At 39.9% G+C, this 26,067-nt stretch overlaps 1 protein-coding gene across 1 annotated transcript; it reads right to left on the reverse strand.

Annotated features, from left to right (window-relative positions):
- Window positions 1-2,430: 2,430 nt before the first annotated feature.
- Window positions 2,431-26,067, reverse strand: LOC112107374 (NDC80 kinetochore complex component NUF2). Its single transcript, XM_029912454.1, has 13 exons — window positions 25,939-26,067; window positions 24,579-24,653; window positions 22,475-22,551; window positions 21,535-21,596; window positions 20,030-20,127; window positions 17,922-17,995; window positions 13,684-13,780; window positions 12,243-12,305; window positions 10,004-10,141; window positions 8,178-8,318; window positions 7,061-7,236; window positions 4,423-4,558; window positions 2,431-2,769 (listed from the first exon to the last, which is right to left on the reverse strand). The coding sequence occupies exons 1-13, from the start codon at window positions 26,059-26,061 to the stop codon at window positions 2,647-2,649; spliced, it is 1,383 nt and encodes a 460-aa protein (XP_029768314.1). The 5' UTR covers window positions 26,062-26,067; the 3' UTR covers window positions 2,431-2,646.

Here is a 26,067-nt window from a genome sequence, read left to right on the forward strand (position 1 = left end):
GGCGAGCGATTTCACCAGGACATTGCAACAATGCAAGCCCATCAATGCTTGCAGACTATTGCTGGACAGTGACAAGAGATGCTCCATTTAATGAATACAAGAGACAAGCCAAGAAGCGCCAAGTAGACACTGAATAGGACTAAACTATGTACAGAATAGTTTTTTGCCTTTTGTTTCATAATAAATTTTATTTATATAACCCTTTTGCTGATTTTTAAAGTGTTACATAAACAGGACAGGTGAAATATCATGTAAAGCAACCATAAACACATGAAAAGACCTAGGTTTACAATTTATGATTAAAACTCTACTATCTACACAATATACATAGACATAAAATGTAAAAACTTAAATATCTTAGAAACAGTAGCCAATCAGTTGTTTTAATTGTCATATTTGAATTCAGCACATCAAAATACATAATAAATAGCACATTTTGTCTCTGAAGCAGACGACTTCTCAAAAATTGTAGACCAGTGTAGTTAGAGAGTATATTTAGGTGATATGAAAAGTATTATTCCTGTAACTTTGTTCTAGATAAAGATGTGTGATTTAAAAATTAAATACAAGAAGATTTTTTTTTTTAATCTAATATATGGGGGTGGCCCACGATTTTGTCACAGACCTCCAAGACTTCAGCCCCAGCGGCTGGGAGCTGCAGGATCACGCCGCCTCCCGCAGCAACAGGGAGCTGTGAGGTACCCCCACCATCTGAGGTAGCAGGCCCCCAAGCTCCCAGCCGCAGCGAGAGTGGCAGGGGGACCCATGCAGCTCCCTGGCCGCCATGGGGAGGGGCAGGGGGACCCCCACAGCTCTTAGCCTCCACGGGTGGTGGGGGCCCAGGAGCTCCCAGCCATCCCGCAGCTGCCCAGCCCCTTCCCATTTTAGCATGGATATTTTTAGTAAAAGTCACAAACAGGTCACAGGTAATAAAGTAAAATTCACAGAAGCCCATAACCTGGCCCTGACTTTTACTAAAAATATCCATGACAAAATCTTAGCCTTACTATTAAGTGACAATGGTTTTCAGAGGTTGTTGAGCATATCCACTACTCCTAGTGACATCATTGGGAGCTATGCATTGTCAGCACCTCTGGAAATCACTTTAAAAACATAATTAAAAGATTTTTTTTGGCCAGAGTATTGCATATACAGGTCTAAAACTACTATAAAATTACTGACATTTCTCCTGTACCTTTTTAGTTATATCCATTCTTATGAATATACTGAAACCAATGAGTAACCAAATTTAATTTTATTTATATGGTACACAGACAGGCTAAAATAATCTGAACCAGAAGTTGTATCAACAAAAATATTCCAACTGTTCAACTAATGGAAGATTTGAGATTAAGGGTAACATTTTCAAAAATTATCAAATCCTCTTTTCAAGAGCATCCAAGTTATGTAAGTGCTTTTGAAAATTTTACCCATAGTGACTTTAGAAAGTCTCAACGATCAAGAAAAAGACATTGGAAGAAAACAGCAGATCCAAATGCAGAAAAGAGAGGAAATAAATAGACCAACTAATATTTAAAGTCTCAGTCCTGAAGAATTACAAGAACAGAGCCCAGGAGAAGAAGAAAATCTAACCAAAGAAACAGGATAAACAGAATGAGATCTGAAGAGAAGCTCTGAGTAACTCAAAAGCTTGTCTTTTAACAACAGAAGTTAGTCAAATAAAAAAAGATATTACCTCACACACCTTGTCTCAGGATAAACATACGTCAGATATAAAACTCAAAAACTAGAAGACTTACACCAAGAAGAGAATGAACAAACAAGTAGGCTGAAAGAACACAATAGAGAAATTAGGCTATCCAAATCTTTACAGCAGCTACTTAAAAGTTGCTTTTTATGTTCCCAAGGCAGTCTGGCCAAACATTTTAGAAGAGCAGTTTCAATAGAAATGTACAATGAATATCAATCCATGTCATTTTATTTTTAATTCAGTTATCTGCCCAAACATGGACTTATCCTGTACAGACACAAATGGGTGTTCAATACACACCAAGCAGAAACCATGGATTCAAGCTTCCAGAAAGAGACATAGCAACATCAACTGAAATTATGTAGTTCCCCAAATAGGACTCTTTCCTCTGAGGGCTTCTTTATCGCTGGACGTCACAGGCAGAGCAAGCCAGAGTTTATATAAGAATCCACTCTCCCATCATGATGATCTCAGTAAGACTTGTCTCGAAATCAGATGGAACTTAAGATAATTCAGACTGTGTTCAATATACCTGGAAAATACTACAACCAAGATCTAAGAAGATACCTCCATTCAAACCAAAGCTACCCCAAACCAACATCCTCAGTGTAGTTTCTGCAAAAACTGTAGTTACACTAGAAGCCAAAGTTAACCCTGAAACTATTTTATATAAGCAAGATAAATTGGTAAACTTACCACTAGAAGAACCAGAACTGAGAAAGATAATGCAGACAGGATGTCCAAGTCCATTTTTACCAAGGTTAATCAGTTGACAGTACCAGGGCCTGTCTATAATACTAAATGTGTTCTGAGGTGGTATTTAGAAGAAGCTTCCCACATAAAATGCAATATTTTAAACCCAAACATGAGGATAAATACAATAAGCAGAGTCCAAATGAAAACCTGGTATAACAGCTAGTTCAGGAAGTCTGAACTCAAAGCATTCTCCTCTTTAGTTCAGCAGTTTTTTCATCTCGTGAGGCTGCATAGCTCTCTGCTATCTTTGCCAGAGCTTCGTGGTATTTCTCCAAGCCAGCCCTCAGGTTAAGATAGATCTCCTAAGGTGAGAAAGTTAGTCAGTCAATGAGGTTCTCCCATCAGCAGTGTTAATCTGATGCCTTACAGAGGATTTAAGAGACAGCAGGGCAGATTTTGGGTGAATCAGAGCTGCGCTCAGTGCTGCTCAGGAGTATCCATGGAACAGGAGGGGAAGGTAGAGCAGATGAGCACAGGGACGGGAGGGTGATGGGAACTGCCATCTCCTAAAATTCAGAGGAATCAGGCTATCCTACATTCACCTTTCAGCTTTGCCTGGCTCCCCTGACCACAAGACCTGCACACCACAGAAGGGCCACAGGAGGGGAATTCCCCCCTGCAACAATGCAGTCCTCTCCCCTTCCCAAGCCCGCTGATCCTTGTAAGGTTCAGAGGAGAGCACTGATTCAGCAGACCGCCTATTATCCGCACAATTGTGGCTCTCATGCAGTATTATGAAGTCCAAATGTGTTGCTTCATAGCCCCAAAGCGTCCTCTTCTCCTCCGTCCCGCAGACTATCTAAAGGTACGTCTACACTACCCGCCCGATCGGCAGGTAGAGATCAATCTATTGGGGATCGATTTATCACATGTAGTGTAGACGTGATAAATCGATCCCTGATCGCTCTCCCGTAGACTGCTGAACTCCAGCTCAGCAAGAGACGGAAGCAAAGTCGACGGGGGAGCCGCGGCGCGCTGCAAGGACGCTAAGTAAGTAATTTTAATTCGATCTAAGATACGTCGACTTCAGCTACGCTATTCTTGTAGCTGAAGTTGCATATCTTAGATCGACACCCCCAGGGTAGACCAGCCCTAAGGGTCACCTGAGAAAAGCCTAGCTCATATGGACTTTAGCTGGCATACAGCAGGACATCAAGTCTGCTGAGGGAAGAGTGCATGTGTTGGGGGGAAGGGGTAGGCACAGGAGCTGGCTAGTTAGATCAGAGCTACTTAACAAATTAGTTCAGGTTGAACCAAATCCAAAACTGAAAAAATTTAGACTAATCAAAAAAATCCATTTTAGATTGAACAAAACAAGTCATTCAAACCAAAACATTTGATTACAGGCATTTTTAAAGGGCTGGAGGAAGAGGTGGTCAGGCCCGCCTTAAAACTTTTGTCGTCACTATGAATTGCCACTATGAATGTCCATTTATAGTCATTGGGCCAAGAAAAGAGTAAGACTGACTATGGCCTGGTGGTTAAGGTACTCCCCAAGGATTTGGTATAACCACGTTCAAGTTCTTGCTCCTATGACTATTTATAAGAAGTGGAACAGATTCAACAGGAGAGACAGACGTTCTCACCAGAATATTCCATAGCCTAATGGTGAGGGTGCACTCCTACAATGTGGGAGACACAAATACAAATCCCTTTTCCACATCAGGCAGCGAAGGGAATTCAGCCTAGGTCTTCCACAGCTCAGGTGAGTGCCCTAAGTACTGAGCTAAAGTTCTGAAAGAACCATCACCTTCCCATCCTAGTTTGTTAATATTGCCTAAGTGCCAAAGGGGTTTTGGAGGGGGAAGAGGAGGTTTTTGGGGGGGTGAAACTATTTGGCAAGTTTATGTCAAATTCACAAAGTTTCTGGTCAGCTGAAACTGCATTTTTTGGCAAATAAAAAGTTTTGCCCAGCTCTCCTCCCCAGTACTTAATAGAGAAGAATTCCTGCTTACCTGTGCTTTCATTTTTTCCTTTTCAGTGTTCTCGTTCAGCTGCTGGACTTTTAATCTGACTTGCTGGATTTCCTTGTGAATCGCCGTCACCTTCTCATAGACAGCCCCTCTCTTCTCCTGAACTCTGTTACAATACCTAAAGCAAGAAGGTATGAAATAGTTCGTGCTGAACCAATCACCTCACCCCAAATTAAATATAAACACCAAGATGGATTTCACACTGGATATGAATGTCAAGGAAAGTGATTTTCTAAGTTACAATTAGAACAGTTATTTGCAAGAGTGAAGGAAAAGTTGCATTTGTGGGATAAGTAACATTTATCCATCTAGGTGTACAATTTATCTCCATCACACGGACATCAGAAAAGTTGACTCATTCTTAAATCCTAGAGCTATATAGCATCAACAAACAAAACTCAAAGGAGTTAACATAACTTGTCAAACAGAAATTGCCCAATTGACTTCAGTGGAGCTACACTAATTTAAACCGGCTGAGGATCTGGCCCTAAGTGTTTTTCTACTGTTGAGTGATGCATTCATCATACTCTAGCAGTGGTTCTCAAACTTATTTGATCCTGCCCCCATTCTTTGGGTCTGTAGTCATTTGCAAACACACACACACACACACACACACGCCACCGAAGTACATATACCTCTGCCCAGCTCTGAAGGCAGAGTGGAAAGCAGTGGCTGCTAGCCGGGTGCCCAGCTCTGAAGGCAGCGATGCCGCCAGCAGCAGTGCAGAAGTAAAGGTGGCATGGGATGGCATTGCCACCCTTACTTCTCCACTGCTGCTGGCGGCATCGCTGCCTTCAGAACTGGTCACCCACTCTCCCAAAGCTTCTCATGCCCCTGCAGAATACATTTTGTGCCCCCCAGTTTGAGAACCTCCGCTCTAGAGGCAGCATGGTGTAGTGGGACTGGAATCTTGAGTTCAAAGGCCAGCTCAGCCACAGAATTCCTACATGATCTCAACTTTTACTGGGTTGCAGTCTCTCCATCTTTAAAATGTGGTTAATACTAATCCATATCACAGAGATGTGAGAATTAGCTAGTATTATGCTTCAAAAACAGTTTAAAGATTAGCTGTCTGACAATGCAGGGTCTGAAAAAGGATTTGGATAGTTTGTTTTCAAAAAATACTTCAGGACAGAATATAGCTAGGTTTTGCACTGAAGTTCCACCATCACTAATTGAAAGTGCTATTATGTCTAGACCTGTGTATTTTGTACCATTCTCTACCTGTGGAACTGGCCATAGAATTCAACCAACCACAAAGCTGTGCTGCACAAAATAAGTTTTAAAGTATTAAGTCTCTAGCTCTTGGAGATGCACTGGGGGGGGAGTAGGAGGGGAAGTAAAATGGGCCCAGCCAGTGCCACCCCTCCCCAGCATCCCCCAGGACCCAGAACTGTACAGGGAAGACCCACCCCACTGTGGGGGCAGTAGGCAGCTGCTTGCTGTCAGATGGGACAAGGCATTCAAGCTTAAATAGTTTTGTAATCTCTGCTCCTACACACAAAGGAAAAGAAAAGATGCATTTTCCTGCTCACCACCAAAAATCCTTCCGCTCTCCTGGATGCTAAAACCCAAAGCCACCTCCCTCCCCTTCTTCGCTGCTAAAGCCCATAATTGTCAAAACACAGGAAACATCTACAAGGCAATTATGTGTTAATGCAAAAGTCTACAGCTACACTAAAAATTTAGAAGAGCATTTAATATCAAAAGCAAACAATTCTATATTGTGCTGCCTTCCTTTTTGATTTAATTAAAACCTCCATTTACTTTAAGTTACTTCAAAATTTAATAGAGGAGTGACAGAAATCAGGGGGATCTGCCAGAAATTCTTGGCCCAGCTTTCTGCAGAGAGCAGAACCCTTAAGTAGGACCAGAGCACTCAGTTAACTTTCCCCATCTAAATGAAGATGCTTCCTAAACAACACTCAGTTCACTTGGCCAGTAATGTTCCGTACCCCCTTTGACACTATTGAAGGCTGGTGTTTAAATTATCATCATGAGCCAGCTCCTCCTAGGTCTTATAGTAAAATCATAGCCCTGTGTTTACAATATTACAGTCTGCCATCATGAAAAGGATTGTGATGTTCCAAGCCCAGCCTTACAATGCGCATGCAGCATCACGTAGGAAGGAAGATGAGCTGGGAAGCTTTGATCAAATGACACTTTTCCTTTTGTTTTAGACGTGTCACATCAGGATAATACCCCCCTGAGATACAAGACCCTATTTCCCTGTGGGTCTTGAATGGCTTTGATAATGAGCAAAAGTGGCAAGGGAAATTATGAAAAATTCATGAAAGGCAAATGGGGCTTTGTTGAAGTCTGATGAGTTGGAAAATTATCCCAGTGTGACATTTTCTTTAAAAAGATAAAAAAAGTCAAGGCTAAGCATTATAAATTGAATTAGCAATCCACTGAAAGAGTTGCTGTCAACTCACATTGCAATTATTGATCCGAGTCCCCAAGTGCTTGCCTACAGCATTACTGGTCTTCACAGAACTATCCCCCATCACTACCATTTCCCATCTATACTACTTGTTACATGTTTGTATCAGGGATGTGAATTTTTGTAAGTGTATGTCAGATAAAGTAGCGCCAGGCAGAAATGCCAACTCATCCATACTCAAATACTGTGCGCTTGTACTGCTCAACGTCCTCATGTTTCTTCTTTATTCTTATTTCAGCCGTAGACAGCTTCTCGCGCTTAGCGTTGACCAGTCTCTTTAAGGACATTTCATCTGTCGCGGCATTCTTCAACTCTATCTGTCCATTCTCAATCTGGTCCTCGAGATTTCTGACCTACAGTATTTTGAAAGAAAGACTGAAAAGCAATTCTATAAAATCAAAGAAATGCAATGTCCCTCTATTGGATATTTGCCAAAATACAACTTTGCTCATTCTCATTTTGATAGTCTGAAAACCCAGTTAATTCTTCCTAGAAATCCAGCAGTTAACACACTTTGTAAATATTTAACAAGTCAGGCTTAGATTTCCAGTAATTACTGCAATATACTACAGTAAATTACATAGGTACCATATACCATGACAAAAAAAACCTGTCCAATAAAAAATTGGTTGGTAATACTGATAAAATTAAGGTGCTTGTTAAAATGATCATTTTGGGAACAATGATATTTCCTCCTTTTGGCTTCCACTTTTCCCATACGAAGAACAGTTTAAAATTCAAACTTCCCTCCTCCAAACAAATAACCATCTAGAAAAAGTCGACGGTACATGCTATTTTGGCTTATGTTTCTATGGGTAATAAGTTCTTCCACTATTAAAGATGGCAACAAATTTACAGGAGTTTGTCCTTGTGACCTTAAAATCAAAATTTTCCCTCCTACCTACAGATGTGCTATGGGAAGTTACTGTACTCAACCCCAACAGTAGCTACATTTTGATGGTGCTGCTTATAAATAGTTTTGAAGCAGCTTCGGATCCTTTGGGATAACAGGAACTATTGAAATGGAAGATTATGATTAAGAAAATAGATACGGTATTGGCTGTTATGTCTAGGTGCTGGAAGGCAGCATGCTTTGCTTTGAAATAGATTCCACTTTAGCAAATATCACTTGTACTGTTGCATAGTGGTTTGTTTTTTCAGATTTATATCCTAAGCAAAAAAATAGAGCAACAGGGAGCAGCACTTGCATGAAATTAAAACCCAGTACTTAATTGAGAGCAATTTATTTCTTACATGCAGTTAGAGGGGGGACACACAAGTACATAATACAAACCTCTGATGAGATATTGGCCATTCTCTCCACATTTGCTCCTTGGCTTTGCATTTTCTTTTGGTATAATTGCACCTCCAATTGACATGATGGCAGAATCTCAACTAGGTCTCGATAACCTTCATACTTCTCAATAACCTCTTGCTTTACAAAAAAACAAGAAAAAGCTATTTACTTAAAGAAATTAGTGAAAAGTGATTTCTATTATGTCCTGCAGTAATGCATATTTGCTCTTGTAACTAATTCTTCAAAGTCTGGTTGTAAACTGGAATTAAAGAAATCAAGGGGGGGAGGGATAGCTCAGTGGTTTGAGCATTGGCCTGCTAAACCCAGGGTTGTGAGTTCAATCCTTGAGGGGGCCATTTGGGGATTTAGTTGGGGATTGGTCCTGCTTTGAGCAGGGGGTTGGACTAGATGATCTCTTAAGGTCCCTTCCAACCCTGATATTCTATGATTCTATAATAAGTAACTTCAAAATTGTTGCTAAAAGGAAGTAAATTTTGAGTTTGCCAACAAGATTATGCATCAGAGGAAAAAGCCATTGGTTTGGAAAGGCAGGGATGACACCTAGGTGCTGTACTCAACCAAACCTTCAGATATGAGGAAGTAAAATTTATCTATTCAATGTGCTACAATGCCTGTTGGGGAAGAGAATGCAAGTTATACAATGGAAAATTCTATGTCAGTAGAAGTGCAATTATGTTCAGTCTCAAATAACATTACACAGGGACGTTTGATTAGAGTCAGATGGTAATAACTTCACACCTCAAAAACAAACTGTATAAACAGGGAGAGAAATCTGAAGACAAGTTGTGAACTTCACTGAAGCATAGATGAATCAGTCTGCTCATGAGACACACAGCCAAACATGAACTTCATGACTGTAAGATTTGTACTTAAATATATACTGTCTAAACTTTCTCTGCCTACTATTTTTACAGGTAACTGAAAAGATAGGTATATAACTGAAGAAGTTAGAGGAACATTTTCCTGTATTTTTCTCCTATTTAGTTTGTGCATTTCACAGATTATATATCTAGAGGGGGGAGGGGCAGGTTCTAATGTTGCCCCTGAATTGCCATTTAGTTTCCTCTTGTTTGTCATGAGTCTTCACACATCAGGAGTGAAACATTAAGAATACAAAGAAGCGATTAGAAAACCAAAAATTGGAAAGGGGACTCAAGGATGCTTAGTTCCTGAAGCTACTATTGCTTTTTTTGCAGCTTACTAAGATTTCAAGTTGATTGTGTACCTTAAATTATCTGCTTCCTTTTGATTAACTTCCTCTATTTTAACTGGAGTGAACCTATGTCAGACGATTTTGGAATTAGATTGTTATTTTGGGATAAAGTGTTCCCAGAGAGAAGAAATCAACCCTACAGATTCAGAACTACTGAGTGAGAACAGAGGTAACCCTGGAGCACATGGTCAAGAGGCCAGGGCCTGGGAAGAGGTGTCAGAAGAGTACCAGCCATATGTGGTAGTGTCAGGATGGTGGATGCAGTCAGCTGGACAGGCTCAAGGGACCCAACATTTCTAAGTTTAGTATTACAGATGGAACAATCATCAATAGCACTTCTTGTGATCCATGCTTAAAGGAGGTGTTCTCCAAATATCAGATGTCTTTGTTTTCTTTCATTATAAACTAAATTCTTAAACTCCCTGCTCGTCACCTATTGCTAATCTTTTTTAAAAGATATGCACAAGCAGATCTCGATATTATGCCAGAAGACAGACTCATATCATTACTCATGTCTTGCCCATCACAGAGGGATGTTAATAGACTGTAATAAGTACAAAGCAGCCATAGTACAGTGATCAAGACTCACCTTGGTTTTCTTGAGTTTCTGGACAGTCTCCTTCATATGTTCTTTGTAATTCTTCAGTTCCTCTGGAGACTCTACAATTTTTGATTCCAGTTGCTCTTGTTCTTCTTTCAAAGTAGCCATTGTCACTTTTAGCTGATTCTAATTAGCAAGACAATTAAAGTGTCATTGATATCTCAATTTTACTCAATTTTAATAATGCTGTAAGTGATTATTTGTCTTTTGATGCTTTAAGTAGAAGGGAGAAGAGACGTTCAGTGAGGCAGGGTTCTGCATTGAACATCTTGTGCAGAACAGCATTTTACTGCTATCTCGCAAGTTGTTCTACATCCTAACATTTTTGTTTTAGTATTTTTCTTTTAAAAACCAAAATTCTATTATATTCTCTTAAGAATGTTACAGTTGCCAAGCAAAGCACTCAGGCCAGCAAATGCCAACGTTCTGCTCCCTTTTGTACGTGCATTATGGTACAATTTTGAGTTACATGACTGCATGTTATTTTTGCTGCACTCATGCTTGCTGCAAACATTCTTGCCAATGAAATTCACTACCCAAATATTAATGAATAAGAGGTCACAAATACCAGTAGAGCTAAACAGCCAGCCGTATTCACAAGAATATTCATAATTTTTTCCCTCCATTTGTCCAGTTCTAGTCCTGGCCAATATTCTCCCTCTCTGTAAAATAGGTAATATCTAAGGAAGTAAGGGCTACTGCCAAGAATTTAGGGGATGCCCCGTTTCCCCCACTCATCCTAGAGTGTTTTCACATTCTTTGAAGACTTAAAGGTGATATAGCTATTCCATCAAGAATTAACTACTTTAAAAGGAGCAAAGAGTCAGATGCATGACGAAGTGGGTATTCACCCACGAAAGCTCATGCTCCAATACGTCTGTTAGTCTATAAGGTGCCACAGGACTCTTTGCTGCTTTTACAGATCCAGACTAACACGGCTACCCCTCTGATACTTTAAAAGGGTGTCACAGTTCTATAGTTAGGCATTCAAATCAGGAATTTCCAAAGGTAGCATATTCAGCCTTAACGCTATGCTTTTATTTGCATGAAACAATATAGGCTTTAGTTATGGGATCATTTATTTCTTTAATACAGTGCAATATAAAGCTGTTCTACAACTTTAGATACTAGCAATATTTCCACCTTGCATACTTACACAACTTTAAGTGTTATAATGATCCATTATCTTTTCTGATTTAGGACCAGATGTACTTAACACCTACATATTTTTCTTTCCAAAGAAGAAAGACGGAGGCAAGGCACAATGGGAATAATATATCCCAAGCACCTTTCAGGATCAGTAAGAAGGAGCTCAGCTTCATTTGATGTGCAACATACAAAATGGGCATCATACCAACTGCATTATGCATATATAAAGTGAAATTTTCAAAGGCTCATAATTTGATTAAGTTAAAACCCAATTTTCAAATGCTTAAAGGGACTTTGCCATGAGGGCTTCTTCTGTGCCAAATTTCAACTTTACATCTCCATCTCTGTCAGCATTATTACAGCAGTTAACAAAGTTGTAAGATTTTGTTTTTTATCGCTTCCTCCCCTCCCCCGCACTCTTCACACTCAAAAGGCTGAAATCTTTCAACTCAGCTTGCCCAAAGTATCACTTATGGGCAGAGACCAAGCCTAGAAAATTTCAGCCTGAAAGGTGAAAACAGAGGTTTGGAATGGAAGTGTTTAGGCCTTGGCTACAAACAAAAGTTGTACAGCTTTTACAATTCTAGTACAGTTGAAATGTTACAAAACCTCTTGTGTGGGCAAAGTTATACCAGTATAAAGATGCTTATACCAGTATAGCTATTGCTGTAAAGGAAAGGGAATAAGCTATATTGATATTAGCACCATTATTCCAATACAACTGTATCCACATTAGGGTCTGTACTGGGATAATTATTTTGGTATACAAAAGTCTCATCCTTAACTGAAATAGCTATACTAATACAAAAATTGTGTTTAGACCTGGAGTTAGAAACCTTAGTTACAAGAGCTGGAGTCCCAGATATATCAAAACCAAACTATTCTTATCATGCAAGTTTCCATGAAATACAAATATAGAAGTGGTTTTTAAAATGCAATCAAGTTTCATTATCTGAACCATTCACACTGCACATAGCTAGCAGAAGTCAGGCAGAAAAATCTGATGCTATATTAAAAGAAGCTCCATCACTTACTGCAGGCGACTGTTCAAATCCCATTTAAATTGAGTTATACTTACCAGACTTCGGGTTCTCTCTGCAACTTCTGCTTTCTTTTGGGAAGTCACTTCTTGCAAGGCTGTCTAATGAAGAGAATAATTGTTTGACAGTTAAAAAGAGGAGAATTATTAGTAAGGCTTCTGGTTTTACGTTTGAACTTTTACTACAGAGAAGAGACTACTGAAAAAAGCAGTTACCAGCTACCTGCACAACTATCCCTTCTCAGGGTCTCAGCACATGCACCCCACAGGTATCAGGCTTTGGGTGGAATTCCACAGTTCACCCACTCTTAGACGAGAACCTGTGTTATAGCCCCCTGGGTACCAACCATGACTACTTCAGCAAGTCCAGCTGGGGTTTGGACCTTGCTGTTGATGCATCTGGGAGTGGTTACCATTGATTTATGCACAGAGGCCACACAGCCTTCTCAAACAGTATTGCTGAATATTAACAACACAGCTTTCAGAAACAGGATGGGTTACAAACAACAAAAAGGGAGACCTAACTACATGGATCTTGCCTTTTAACTACTCCCGGCCTAGATGCTTAGGCCCTGCTTAGCGAGAACATACCTGCCTGCAGTTCCTATTTCTTCCCCCCACCACCCATGTGGGCATGCTGACCACTTTCCCCCTTCCTTTCTATTAGGGGCATCTTTTAACCAGTCCGGGTCTTTTGATCTTTAGCATGTCCCAGTGATAGCCCCATGGTACTCTTAGCTGCTTTGAAGGTGTGTACCTGCTGCTGTCTTATCTCTTAGGGTGTCTACACTGCAATTGAAGGAGTAATTGCAGCTTGGGTAAACACACCTGTGCTAGCGTTGCTAAAAAAGCAGAGCAGATGCAGCAGCACAGGTTTGAACAGATAACAAGGGCCCTTGGTGTGCTTGTACAGCCCTTGCCGCCACATCTACGCTGCTATTTTTAGCCATGCTAACACAGGTAAAACTAGTACGGGTACATCTACCTGAGCTGCCATCACACCTCAGACTCCATTGCAGACATACCCTTAAGTCCCTATTTCCTGCCCAGGCCAATCCCCAGCTCTGGTTTGACTTAACCCTTTCAGTTCAAGTAGGCAGCAACACAAAATTAAATGGAGAAACAGTCTCACAATATTCATTATAATGCAGCAGATATCTCAGTTCCTCACACAAGCAATGTGTTTCTCTAATGAAAAACAGACTATATTTCACACACTGTTTCTGATCCCTATGGACCCAGCTGTTAGCTTCTTTCCCTCATAGGTACCAGCACAAGTTAATGCTAGGGAGTACCATAGGACTCAGACCAGGATAGACGTAAATACCTTAAATATTTTGACTTTGCTTTTAGTTTTAATCAAATCTCCCCTCAAATTTTCATGGGATAAATCCAAAGAAATAATAAATGCCCACAATCAGAAGTCATAGTAGCTGTACTTTGTGACAAAACTTCAGAGACGCATATAAATAGGGCATACCGTTTTTTGACGATAGTCCTGGTTTAGTACTTGCTGCAGTTCTTGAATATCATCAGACAGCTGCTTGAACTCTGCTTTCTGCTCTACTGGAATCGTGCTAAACACAAAGATATGATGTTTGATCTTGTTAGTGCACGCCAAGTGTCAGTGAGCTCAGGGCTGTGTAGTACAGACAGAAAGACACTTTTCCTGCCTCAAAGGGTCTTAGGATCAGCTACAGACAATGACCTGGGTGACCAGTTGAAGACCTAATCTCTCATAATTTTCTTTTTAATCTTGCTTTGGTGGGTTATTGTTGAAAGATTTCATAGCTACAGTATGATTTAAGGAGTGATTTAAGTAAAGAGGGAGCACAAGGAGTGAGAGCTGTAAGTTTAAGAGGAAACACGGAAGAAAGTGCAAAAACAAGAGTGAGAGAATGATACTATAACACATTGATCTATCTAGATATTTGAATTATAAAACGTAATATTTTTGTAGCAATATAGCTTAAAGTTGTAGAGTTAAAGCACAGGGCTAACATCAGACAGGAGACTCTCCCAGTGTGTACTGAGAGCAATTCTTGGGTACTGGAAAACTCCTTAGTTTTCAAAATGGTCTTGGAAATTAGAAAAGAACAAGAAGTGGCTATGGATAAGGGGGGGGAGGGGGGGAGACAGTGGCACACAGAGATGGGGAGCTGGACTCAGGGCCCGCTCCAGGCACCAGCGCAGCAAGCAGGTGACTGGGGCGGCCAACGGAAAGGGGCGGCACGTCCGGCTCTTCGGCGGCAAGTCCCTCAGTGCCTCTCGGAGGGAAGGACCTGCCGCAGAATTGCTGCCGAAGAATGAAGCGGCGGTGGTAGAGCTACCGAAGTGCCGCTGATCGCAGCTTCCCCACCCCCCGCCGCTTGGGGCAGCAAAAACGCCGGAGCTGGCCCTGGCTGGACTGATGAGAATGGGCCGGAAAATGTAAGTAAAGGAGGCAGCTAACCCCATGCAGGGAGTCAGAAGTAGTCGTGTAATTGTAACTAAGACTCTAGAAATATTAGTCTGAGGCATATTTAAAATAGGATCTTCCATCTTTAACATACTTTTAGTTAGAACAACCTGAATTTGGAACTGGTGACTGGTAGTAGAGCAAGTCACTGGTGGGACATCCCAGAGAGAGAAAAAACTGACCTGCAGTCCATAACGGTGACAAAGTATAGTGATGATAAACTTGAGTACTCTGCCAAAGGAATGGGCATGAGGGAGCCCCATCTGACAGGGTGAAAGCTAACGGAGGGCTGGAGGAGAGGGAAAGTCCATGGAACAGGAGTGCAGACTTGCTTAAATATGCAAAGGGAGTGAGTAAGACAAGGGAGCAAAAAGAATGAGAAATCAAGAGCAGAGAAGTAACACTAGACAAAGAAGTAAAACTTGACAAAGTCTTAAAGATACAGAACATAACATGTAAACTTGATGCAGGACAACTATTTAGCTTTTCTATGGTGCTTTGCAAATACTAGCCTAATTAACCCTCAACATCTCCTGTGAGGTAGGTAAGTAGCATAGTTCCCTTTAAGGTGAGCAGCAGCATATACTGCTAGCTGGTCCCGCAGTGCTCACTCCTCCAGTAGTGTTCACCAAGAGCTACCAGGCAGTGCAGCTGCAGAGCAGGCGCTTTGATGTGGCTCCCCTTCCTCTGCATGCTGCAGTTTGATAGAAAAGCTGACCCTGGGTCAGATAATACAAGCAGCACATACTAATGTATACAATATAACTATTAGTACAGAAGGTAAATGGAGGCAGGACTGGCAACTTTACACACTACTGTAAAAGCTGCCATACCGGGTCAGACCATGGTCCATCTTGCCCAGTATCCTGTCTCCAACAGTGACAGAGCTTCCGGGGGAGTGTACAGAACAGGGCAATTATGGAGGAATGCACCCATCTTCCTCTGCTGACTTCTGGTAGTCAAAGGGTTAGGGTGACCCCGAGCATGGGATTGCTTCCCTGACCATCTTGTCTAATAGCCATTAATGGAACTATGCTCCAAGAACTTATCCAGTTCTTCTTTGAACCCAGGTATACTTTTGGTAATCAGAAGATCGCATGGCAATGAGTTCCACAGCTTAGTTGTGCACTGTGTGAAAAAGTACTTCCTCTTGCTGTGTTAAGCCTGCTGCCTATTACTTTCATCAGGTGACCCCTGGTTTGTGTGTTGGATGAAAGGGTAAACAACACTTCTTATTCACTTTTTCCTCAACATTCAAGATTTTATAGACCTCTATCATAATCCCCTTAGCCATTTCTTTTCTAAGATTATCAGACCCAATCTTTTTAGTCTCTCCTCATATGGAAGCTGTTCCATACCTGTGACAATCTTTGTTGCCATTCTCTGAATGTTTTCCAGTTCCACTATATCCTTTTTTAGATGGGGCAACCAGAAATTTTCACTGTGACTAAGATCTTTCTTATGTGATAACAGCTAATTTAGAACCCATCACTGTAGATGTATAGTTGGGATTATTTTTTCCAGTATACGTTACTTTGCATTTAATGTTGAATTTCATCTGCCTTACTGTTGCCCAGTCACCAGTTTTGTGAGATCCCTCTAACTCCCCCGCAGTCGGCTTTGAATTTAACCTCTTGAATAGTTTTGAATCATCTGCAAACTTTGCCACTTTAACATATTTATTAATCATCTGGAAAAGGGGGTGAACAGTGAACAACAGGTCAGAGTACAGATCCTTGGGGGACTCTGCTGGTCACCTCTCTACATTGTAAAAATGGACCATTTATTCCTATCCTTTGTCTCCTATCTTTCAAACAGCTACTTGTTATACTACATTTTGGTTTTCATTTTTAATAGATTCACAGATTTAACACCAGAAAGGACCACTGTGATCACCTAATCTGGCCTCCTGAAAACACATGGACCACAGAATTACACCCTGTAATTCCTGTAGCAAGTCTGTAGCTTGTGGTTGAGCTAGAGCATCTGTATAGTTATTTAAAAACGTCAAGTGATTTAGAATCCACCACACATCCAACTCAGTTACTTGTCCCAATGGTTAATTGCCCTCACTACTAGAAATGTGCACCTTATTTCTAGTATAAATTTGTCTAGTTTCAGGTTCTAGCTATTGATCTGGTCAAGCAGGCAAAGGCATAATTAAAGAGCCCTCTATTAGCCATCTTCTCCCCATCCAGATACCTTTAGACCATGATCGAGTCGCCTCTTTAGCTTCTCTTAATTAAGCTAAATACAGAGACAGACATAAGCTCAGACTAAGGCATATTTTCCAGACCTTGAATCATTCTTATAGCTCTTTTCTACATCCATTTTGAAGTGTGGACATGAGAAATGGACACTAGTGTAGTAATGGTCTCATTAATGCAAAGGTTATACATAGAATGCCACTTCCTATTCAATATTCCTCTGCTTATATATCCAACAGTCATACTGACCATCAGCCTGGGAGGTCACATTTAGCTGGTTATCCACCATGAACCCTAAGTTCTGAAAAGGACTTTAAAGTACTTTAAACTATATCCACTGAATATATGCTCTCAAACACAGCATTCTTTCATTCTAATAAAATGGTACTATGTTTCTAAAGTCACTATCTCCCACAATCAATTCTAACAAGACGCTCAGAATATCAAATCTGTAACTCTGAACATGACCCACAAGGGCATTGAAAGTAACTCCCATAACCTCTTAGGGAAACTACTCGAAGAGCAATCACCGGCAAACAGAGAAAGATGCCATGGGAAAAGTTTTATATTTGCCTGAATTATAGTTATGGGCTAGCTAATCAAACGCCCATAGGATTGGCACTAGGTACAAAAGAGTCCCGCCGTCTCTCCACAGCTATGAAACATTTGACCAACAGAAGAAGGTTGATCAGCTCAGGAGACAGACCTTTCACAGGAACTGGACCAACTATGGAAATAAGAAATGATCACCTGCCTCATCAATTTCAGAATTAAATGCAAACTCATCTTTTAACTTTCCCCTCAATTGCTTTACACAGAAAAATAACTTAACCAAGGAAGGAAGAAAGATGGTTACTTTTATCTTTAAGATAGATGGAAGATTCTCAAACACTGATGAGGCCATATAATGCCTCAGTTGATTTAGAAAAGTCAGTCAACAGCCACATTGCTTCTGTTCTAAGACAACAGCTTAATATTCCCAGTTAGATGTCACGTGCATGTGTGTTATAACTGCAAAATGCACAGAAGTCAATTACTAGACCCCGTACTCACTCAAGTTTCTCTAGCTTCACTGCTGCCTCCTGATTTGCTGTCTGCAGTTGCTGTATTTTTTCCAGAGCTGATTTCTGAAAATTAAGTTTAAGGTATTTTAGTGATTAGTTTACATTATATGGGAGAACAAGCAGATTTATAATCAACCTACATGTTCCTCACACAACCAGGTTGGTCCTACAATCCATGTGCATTTCATAATTTGTTTGTACTGCTAACCTGCCCAGTTGAGATAATTAGTGGTAGTTCTTGGTCTGTACTTGGTAGTTACTGGTCTGTAGTTCTAGCTTCATAGTTTTCTCCTTAGTGACTGTTACCTCTCACTCTCCTCAAAGTGAAAGTTTTCCAAGTGTCCAAGTCTTTGCTCCCTGTGCTTGAATATTTCACGAGATACTAGAGGGGGGCTTCAGTTGCTAGGCCTAAAAACTGACTTGACAATTACCCTGTACTGAAGCCCATATTTTAAAGATTCCAATATGCATGTTTATTTCCAGAAATAGGCAAATACTAAATTTAATGTGCAACAGGAAAAACAACAAGCACATTGATAGACAGGTGGTCTAGTTCATACCAAGTTACAGGGATGGCTATATCCATATATTGATTATAACAAACTGCAGTTATGTGGCAACTGGTGTTCTTTAAGATACTGTCACAGAATGGGCTCCTATGCCTACAGAAACCCCCATTCTGCCCTGTAAGAAATGTGACTTTTAAAGTTACTGTTCCACATATTTAGCAAGGGTCCGTCACCAATGTTTGTTACTTCTATCCTGTGCCTTTCAAGAGCCAAAGATCCTGTCGGTAAGTGATGAAATCCTGGATGTATATCAGAATCAGCAGAAAAGCTATACACAGTTCATGTACTTTATCTTAGCTCCCAAGGCAGCAAGCATATTAGAAATAACCAAGTCTTGAGCAGAAAGGTGCTCCCCTTTTATTTCTACACCATGGTTTTTTGGAAGCCATTATTAGGCGAAGGCTTTATTGAAAAGGTGGGTCTTAGTTTTTTATCTGAATGTGGTTAGGTTTGGGCTCAATCTGATCTTCTCTGGCATTAAGTTACATACTCAAGTTCCATTAGCTGAAAGCTTCTTGCCTTAACTGCCCAAGTCTTATCCTGGGTATCACCAGCTGCATCATCCCTGTAGAGTGCAACTGTCAAAATATTGCCGACAAGGCAGCCTCTATAACAGATGGGCTCTAACCAGTTGTGGCTTCATAGGTTAGCACTCCCACTTCCAATTCAAATTGGAAATAAAAGAGAAATCAGACGAGTTCATGGAGCACTAGTCAGGTTTTGTTGGCTAGGATGCAGAGAACTGTGTGCTTCACCAGCTGAATTTTCCATGTACTGGTCAGATTCAATGCCAGGTATAGCAGGTAGAGTACTCTACCTGGAAGTGATCAAAGTGTGCATCATCCAAACCAGATCATCCAACAGGAAACAGTGTAATAGCCTTCCATCACAATATGTGGTCTAAAACATTGATTTAGTGGTGAGATAAGAGAATAGGCAAATTCCTAACTTCCCCTTCCTCCAATTACCACTACTGTCTTTCCTAGACTAACCAACCCAGCTTGTCCTTTATATAGCTGTTTATTTCTTCCAGACACTGAGGCATGCTTAAATGGCCTGAAGTTAGATGAAAATAAGAATTGACATGTTTCCTCAGAGTACCACACCGAAGTGTTTCTGAAACTATTTACCAGTGCCTCGTGTTTGATCAGAGCCTATAGCTCAATGGCACAATAAGACTTGCCTGTATTCAGCTGGTACCTGCCTTTCCAACAGCTGGAAAAAATTAAGACTCTTTCCTACCCCGTAAACACTTAAATGTTTTCCCTAATGCATAGGCAGGAGTCACCTGAAATTTTTTTTTTCTCTCCTCTTCAAGATCTGTCTTACAGAAAGACAAAAAGTTGTTACAGCCCCTTTGAAAAAAGTTGTAACACATGGCAGGCTAGTGTAATTTCCCAAACAGTACTTAAGCCTCTAAACTTCCAGATATAAATAATTAATTATATTTTTGATGGTCTTATCTGAGGGTTTTTTTTTGTTTGTTTTTTTTTGTTTGTTTTTTTACACAAACTATACATAATCTTACATATGCCCACTGGAATTCCATGTAGATCTCACGACGTGATTCTTGGAAGTGAATAAAGTTAAGAATGCCACTCAAGAAACGAGCTGTCCGCTTTGCTTCTAAAAGAGAGGAATAGCAAAGAATGAGTGTTTTGGTCTCTATAGGGCCCATAATTGGAAAACTTGAGCACAGCAAAACTCAAACAGCTAAATAGAGGCAAAGACTGAATGAAGAAAAGTACCATGTTAAAGATAGCTCTGGATATTTTAGTATTACAAATGTACTATGCTCCAAGGAAAGTTAGGAGGTCAATTTACCCATATTGGCTTAGAAGAGAATTTCTTACAGAACTTCAGTGCCAGTCTGGGGATGAGGGGGGTGTATTTTAAGAGATATCTATTACTGAACCAAGTATGTTTTAGAAAGGAACAAATCTTCCTCAGTCATGAAATGTACTTAAATTGATATGATTAAGTTATGTCAATCTCTGAAAAAATTAAACAAACCCAAGTCTTATAGCTATTACCTTACCACTATTTGGAAAAGATTTAATTTGTTTGTACAAACAAGTGCACCAAGCCATGAATTTATGATGCACCCAGATGCATTGTCAAGGACCTTATACAATCCAAAAATAAATTACAAACTGGGCATAACATCTCAGAAAAAAAGCAATTACCCTGAAAAAAACAATGACTAATTAATAATAAAAAAAAAAAAAAAAAATCTGATAAAAAGAAAGAAGGGAGGTAAAAAAAAGTCGGCAACCCAAACAGAAAAACCTGGTACTAAACCCTGAAGACAGCTACACAAGGACTCCAGCAGACATATTCAAAGAGAATCCACAGCTAGGTCCCTGAACTAAGAAGGCCCTTCTTGTCCCAACTCAATTCAAATTGAATTTTGGAATAGAGAACAAGGACACTCCTGGCCAACCTCAAATGCTTTGGCAGGAAAACAGGAAGATGCAGAAATCAACTTAAAGAAATTTCTTTAGCAAATTTAACAAAGTCTTTCCTGAATGGCCTGTGCCACACCAGAACTGCAACAGTGTGTTGGCAAGAGAGTGGAAGAAAGGAGGAAATACAAGTGTTTTCTATAGAAATATTTCCCCCAGGAAATCCACATTATCGAGTTCCAGTCCTGTCACCTACTCATAACTATTTCTACTTTTTAAGAGTAATTATAACCACCATATATTGCAAAACTACTGGAAAACATAAGATTACTATCTAACCTAGTAGCAAGACAGAACTGTAATGTTTTGTAATAGACCTGAGATTTATTAGCTAATTAGTATTAACTGGATTGGCTAAAGCATTGTAAGAACTATTTAATGAACTGGTCTTCTCTGGAGGCCATACCACGAGGTTCAAAAGTAGGCAGCTGCTGGTTCCACTACACCACAATTGTCTACCGCAGTGTAGAAAGTAAAACCCAAGAGTCTTCAAAGATATTTCATAGAAATGGCCCAGGCATCACATGAGCATGTGGGAACATGGATGGGTTAACAAAAGCTTGCTTACTTGGATTTATGACATCTGCAATCTGAAAGTCATTAATACGGCAGACTGGAAGAAAACGCTCCCTGTGGGAAGGAGAGAAGAAAAAAAAAAAAGATACTGAATGTTATTAGTTCTGTGAACAAGCCTACTTCAAATGGGCACTACATTACTTTTGCCCTATATAAATCTAGAGTACATGGGTGTGCTCCCACAATAGTAGAATCTGAATGTATCCTGGTACTGTACACAATGGTGATCAGACATGGCAGAATAAACCCACAAATAGCATTTTAATAGTACTGCACTCACAAACTAGTATTATAGATCCTGAGTTGTTACAGTGCCTTGCATAAGGATTTTTTTTTAAGTTACTTTTCACAGGACACCAAAATATAGAGCATTTTAGTGGACACTAAACAGAAACAGAAAAAGAAATAGGAGTGGTCTAATATGAAACTTATAAGTCAATCTGCCCAATGTCAATTATTCCACCACACATTGAGTAGACCAGTGTCTGTTAGAGCAGTGCCTCTAACAATGGTAGACATAACTGGGGTGATACTTCAGGCTTATGTAACAGCTACTCAAAGATCCTCCTCCATATCTCATGATTAGCCTCTGCCATGGGTCTCGGTGAACTGCTTCAAGCTATTCCCAATTCAACTGCATGCTCACGAACTTGCCATCGTTTATTGTTGATCTAAACCTCAGTCTCACAATCCTAAAGCATGAAAGCTATCTCACACATTTGGATAAAAAGCGGCTGGCAGCAGAGATTCTTAGTCTACTAAACTGTTAGCTGCTTTAAGCTGCCTCTTGTTAGTCTGCTAAATTTTATTTCACACAAGCTCAACAAGTTGAAGGGCCACCACAATTGCACAGACCCCAATCACATAAAATTAATTAAACTACAATCAAATAATGAATGAACTGTATGAAAAAATCCATTTGTTGTACTCACATATTAATATACAAGTTACAAATAGGTAGGAAGCCTTCAACAATCTGTGGATACATTATGTCAGCATTGACCGGCATCTAAACACAAGAGTCAATAAATAAGACGATTACAAGGAGTATTCATATGGGGCAAATACTAGGGTTTTTTTTTATGGGAAAGTCACTCAGAGGTGATAAACATGGGTGGGAAACTATCACTAAACTTCAAGGCAAAGGCAAGTTAGTGGTTCCCAAACTGCAGCCTGTGGATCCCTGTCCTGGTGGCTCACAGAATAATGTTTTGAGAACCAAGTAGTTGAAGACTGGGCAGAGTGGGAAGGTTGGTGTTTCCAGGAGGGGGTTTCTCAAACAGCTGCTAAGTGAAAACATTGGAAGGTGCTTGCCTAGTCAATACCTGGAAACAAGAATGGTTTGTTCACACAATATAAAAATACAGCATCCTAACTAAAAAAAAATAATCACCTGGCCCACTGAATCCTTTAGACGGAATCAAAGAAATACAGTTAACTGAGGCTATGGTGAAGTAACATCACAGGCTAAAACAGGTGTGAATGTTCAAGTGCAATAATGGATTTATGATGCCTTGCCATATTTCAGACTAGAATTGAGCATTAGATAATAGCACAAGCTGATAATTAGTAAGGAAATTGTTGGTTTACCCCCTCAAAACAATGTGGGTCTGGATTCCTGTGCTGCCATGTAATGTTATAGTATTCTTTTACACATCTGCATTACATTTTAATGCACTCATTCAAGTATATTATAGCATAGCACCAACTCCACTATAATTAAAGACTGAGTGTTGCTTTCTGTTTGAAGGTAGACTATTCTAAGTGCTCTAAAAATCCACATGCTGACTCAGATTGTTTTGAAATTTGCTATGCCTCATGGGGGTGCTGAGTGAAGTCCGTGAGCCAAGTTGGTGTCGTTTGAGCAAGTGGCTCCCAAGAAACAGCCCTACCCCCAAAAAACACAACATTTCACAAAATCATTTTGTTCCTCTTACTTTTTTTGCACATATCTGGGGCTCAGACTACAGCTCTGATCCTCCCCAAACTGATCTCAGTTGCTCTGGATTTATCTCAGCTAAAGCATGGCACCCACTGCCCCTGGTGGGAAGGGAGGACATTATACTGAAGAAGTTATTCAGTGTTAGTTAAGAACTTCAGATCAGCACATGCCAAACTAGCAACAGAGAGTCCTGTGGCACCTTTAAGACTAACAGATGTATTAGAGCATAAGCTTTCGTGGGTAAATGCCCACTTCGTCAGATGCACGTAGTAGAAATTTCCAGGACTCTGTTGCTTTTTACAGATCCAGACTAACACGGCTACCCCTCTGATACACGCCAAACTAACGTGCCTAAAAAAGTAGGCAGCAAGTCTAGGGCTCTGCTGAAGCAAAGTTTCCAGGCAGTCTTGTCACAGTACCTGGGTGACTCAAGGTGACATTCTGTGGTCGCTGAAACATGCATTGTGCACATTCTGCAGAGGCTAATTTTTGGAGTTTTGCCCTGAAACCAAAGTTTCTGGAAGCCAGGAATCCTTATATTATTCACAGCTCTTTCAGACTTCCCTTGACGTTGGCAAGTTACAACTTTTGTACCTCAGTTTGCCCATGCGAGAGATATGGCTAGTACTTATTTATCCACAGGGCTGTTAGGGATTAGTTATTATTCTAACATTTTGGAGACAGAAATCAATATACATTGTTAAATTAATGAAGAATCAGTTTTTAGTTTGCCCAGGCTGTCCGTTTCATTGACTGGTTTGTCCTCAATTCTATTTTTAGTGGTATTTTTTAAAGTACTTTTTATATTTACTTTGTCTTGTGAAAAAAAGGTTAAACCCAAAATACAGCAGACTGGGGAAATAACAGTATCCAGTATTTCTAACTGTATTATACCTGAAATTATCCATTAACTAAATGCTGTGGATTAAATGCAAAATACTACAGGACTTTCAAAATAACATTCAGCTACATAAAGTGCTAAAAGGATCAGATAATTTAAAAATTCAAAAACCCAATGCTTTAATAAATGTTAATTTGCATAATTCTGGAAATTGAGTTTCACTTTCTTCTCCCCCCCAACACTGTATACACACCATGTAGAAGTGCTCCAGACGGATTCCATACACATTCTGCAAGGTTCTCATGAAGATCATGTGCAATACCTCAGGCTACAAGAAGGCAAGAAAGAACATTTAATTGCAGTAATTACAAGTACACTAATACCAAGTGACTCTTATTGATGAGCTTCCTCTCTGTAAATTACTATTTAGTCTTCCTTGTTATTTATAGCACACAGAATATATCACAAACAAGTAGTACTCTGCCTTTAACAAATGAAGAGCCATTTCATTTTTTCCATGAAGACAATGACAAATCACATCCCAGTACTCATGTTGCATCATGGAGATGTTGTAATGCAACATCTCGTGATGCAACTTTAACAGGCAATAACCAGACTGGTCAATTGTAACTTTAATCAGTGTATTTACACTGATAGTTTTTAATTACCTATTTGTAATCAACAATTATGATTAGGTCAGCTTCACTTGGAGAATTTTCAAACTTGAGTGACACCAAAAATCTTGAAAAGTCTATCACACAAAGGCAGTGATTTTAAATAAAAATGTAACAGCAAACTCCTATAGTGAATGGGGGAATAATTAAGAAAGCATATAAAATATTGAGTTTTTAATTTAGACTGGAAATTAAGACTTAATCTCATGCCATTAATAAACTCCCAAACAATTGCAGGGGAGAAGAATCTATATAAATTAAGTACATTTAAAACAAAAGATCTGGCTACAGATTAAACAGGAAGACCATTCAGGTCTTCAGGTAATCGCCTAAGACATCAACTCATGTGCAGCAGAATTCCCTGAGATATCCCAATGGATGGTCTATTGTCCCCAGTTAAGAAGAGAGTTAAAGTCTAAGCCTTAATGAATTAAACTACAATGTGTAAATATACAGAAATTCAGATATTCAGTGCATTCCATTATTTGAATTCTGCAACTTCTGTACTGTAATACCAGAGCTTCAAATTTCACATCTACTGAATATTTGGCTAAGCACCTTCACCCTAGCTAAATGCATGGTCTTTAAGGCAGAACTGTTGCTAACAGCAATTAAATCAACAGACAATGGCATTCACTATCATTAGGCTAAGTCTGTTATCCAGAGGATGGTCTAGTAAAGCAGGTTTCCCAATTTTATAAAACCAAGTTATGGGTTCCAGTGTCCTAATCATTAAATTGCATGCAGATGCAGGGGGCTGTCTGCTCACGTGCACCTGTAAAATGGCAGAGCACATCTGTAATATTTCCTCATGTGAATATTTTTACCGCCAGTGGGACTACTTTTGCAAATAAGTGTTATGGGATCAAATCCTGAATACACTAGTATATTTACATTGTCCTCCAGCAGAAAGCTACTCTGTTTCCAGAGCATTCTTACCTTGGGATTTGGAAACAAGTCATTTTTGGAGAGGTTTTTAGCTTCGGATCCTGTTAGGATCTGATTGCGGATGTGAGTTATGATGTCATTGGGATTATATCTGGGAAACGTTAAGAGATCCATTTTGTG

Source organism: Terrapene carolina, unplaced genomic scaffold (assembly GCF_002925995.2).
Source record: "Terrapene carolina triunguis isolate 2854851 unplaced genomic scaffold, T_m_triunguis-2.0 Scaffold212, whole genome shotgun sequence".
Taxonomy (NCBI): Eukaryota; Metazoa; Chordata; order Testudines; family Emydidae; genus Terrapene; species Terrapene triunguis.

Bases quoted from the DNA above. Each gene is read 5' to 3' on its own strand.
- LOC112107374 (XM_029912454.1), bottom strand. From the start codon at position 26,061: ATGGATCTCTTAACGTTTCCCAGATATAATCCCAATGACATCATAACT. The intron at 20,128-21,534 runs GTAAGCAAGCTT...CCTCTCTTTTAG, and splicing joins TGCAGATGTCATAAATCCAA to AAGCAAAGCGGACAGCTCGT. The intron at 17,996-20,029 runs GTAAGATTATGT...CTTAATTTTCAG, and splicing joins TGGAATTCCAGTGGGCATAT to AAATCAGCTCTGGAAAAAAT.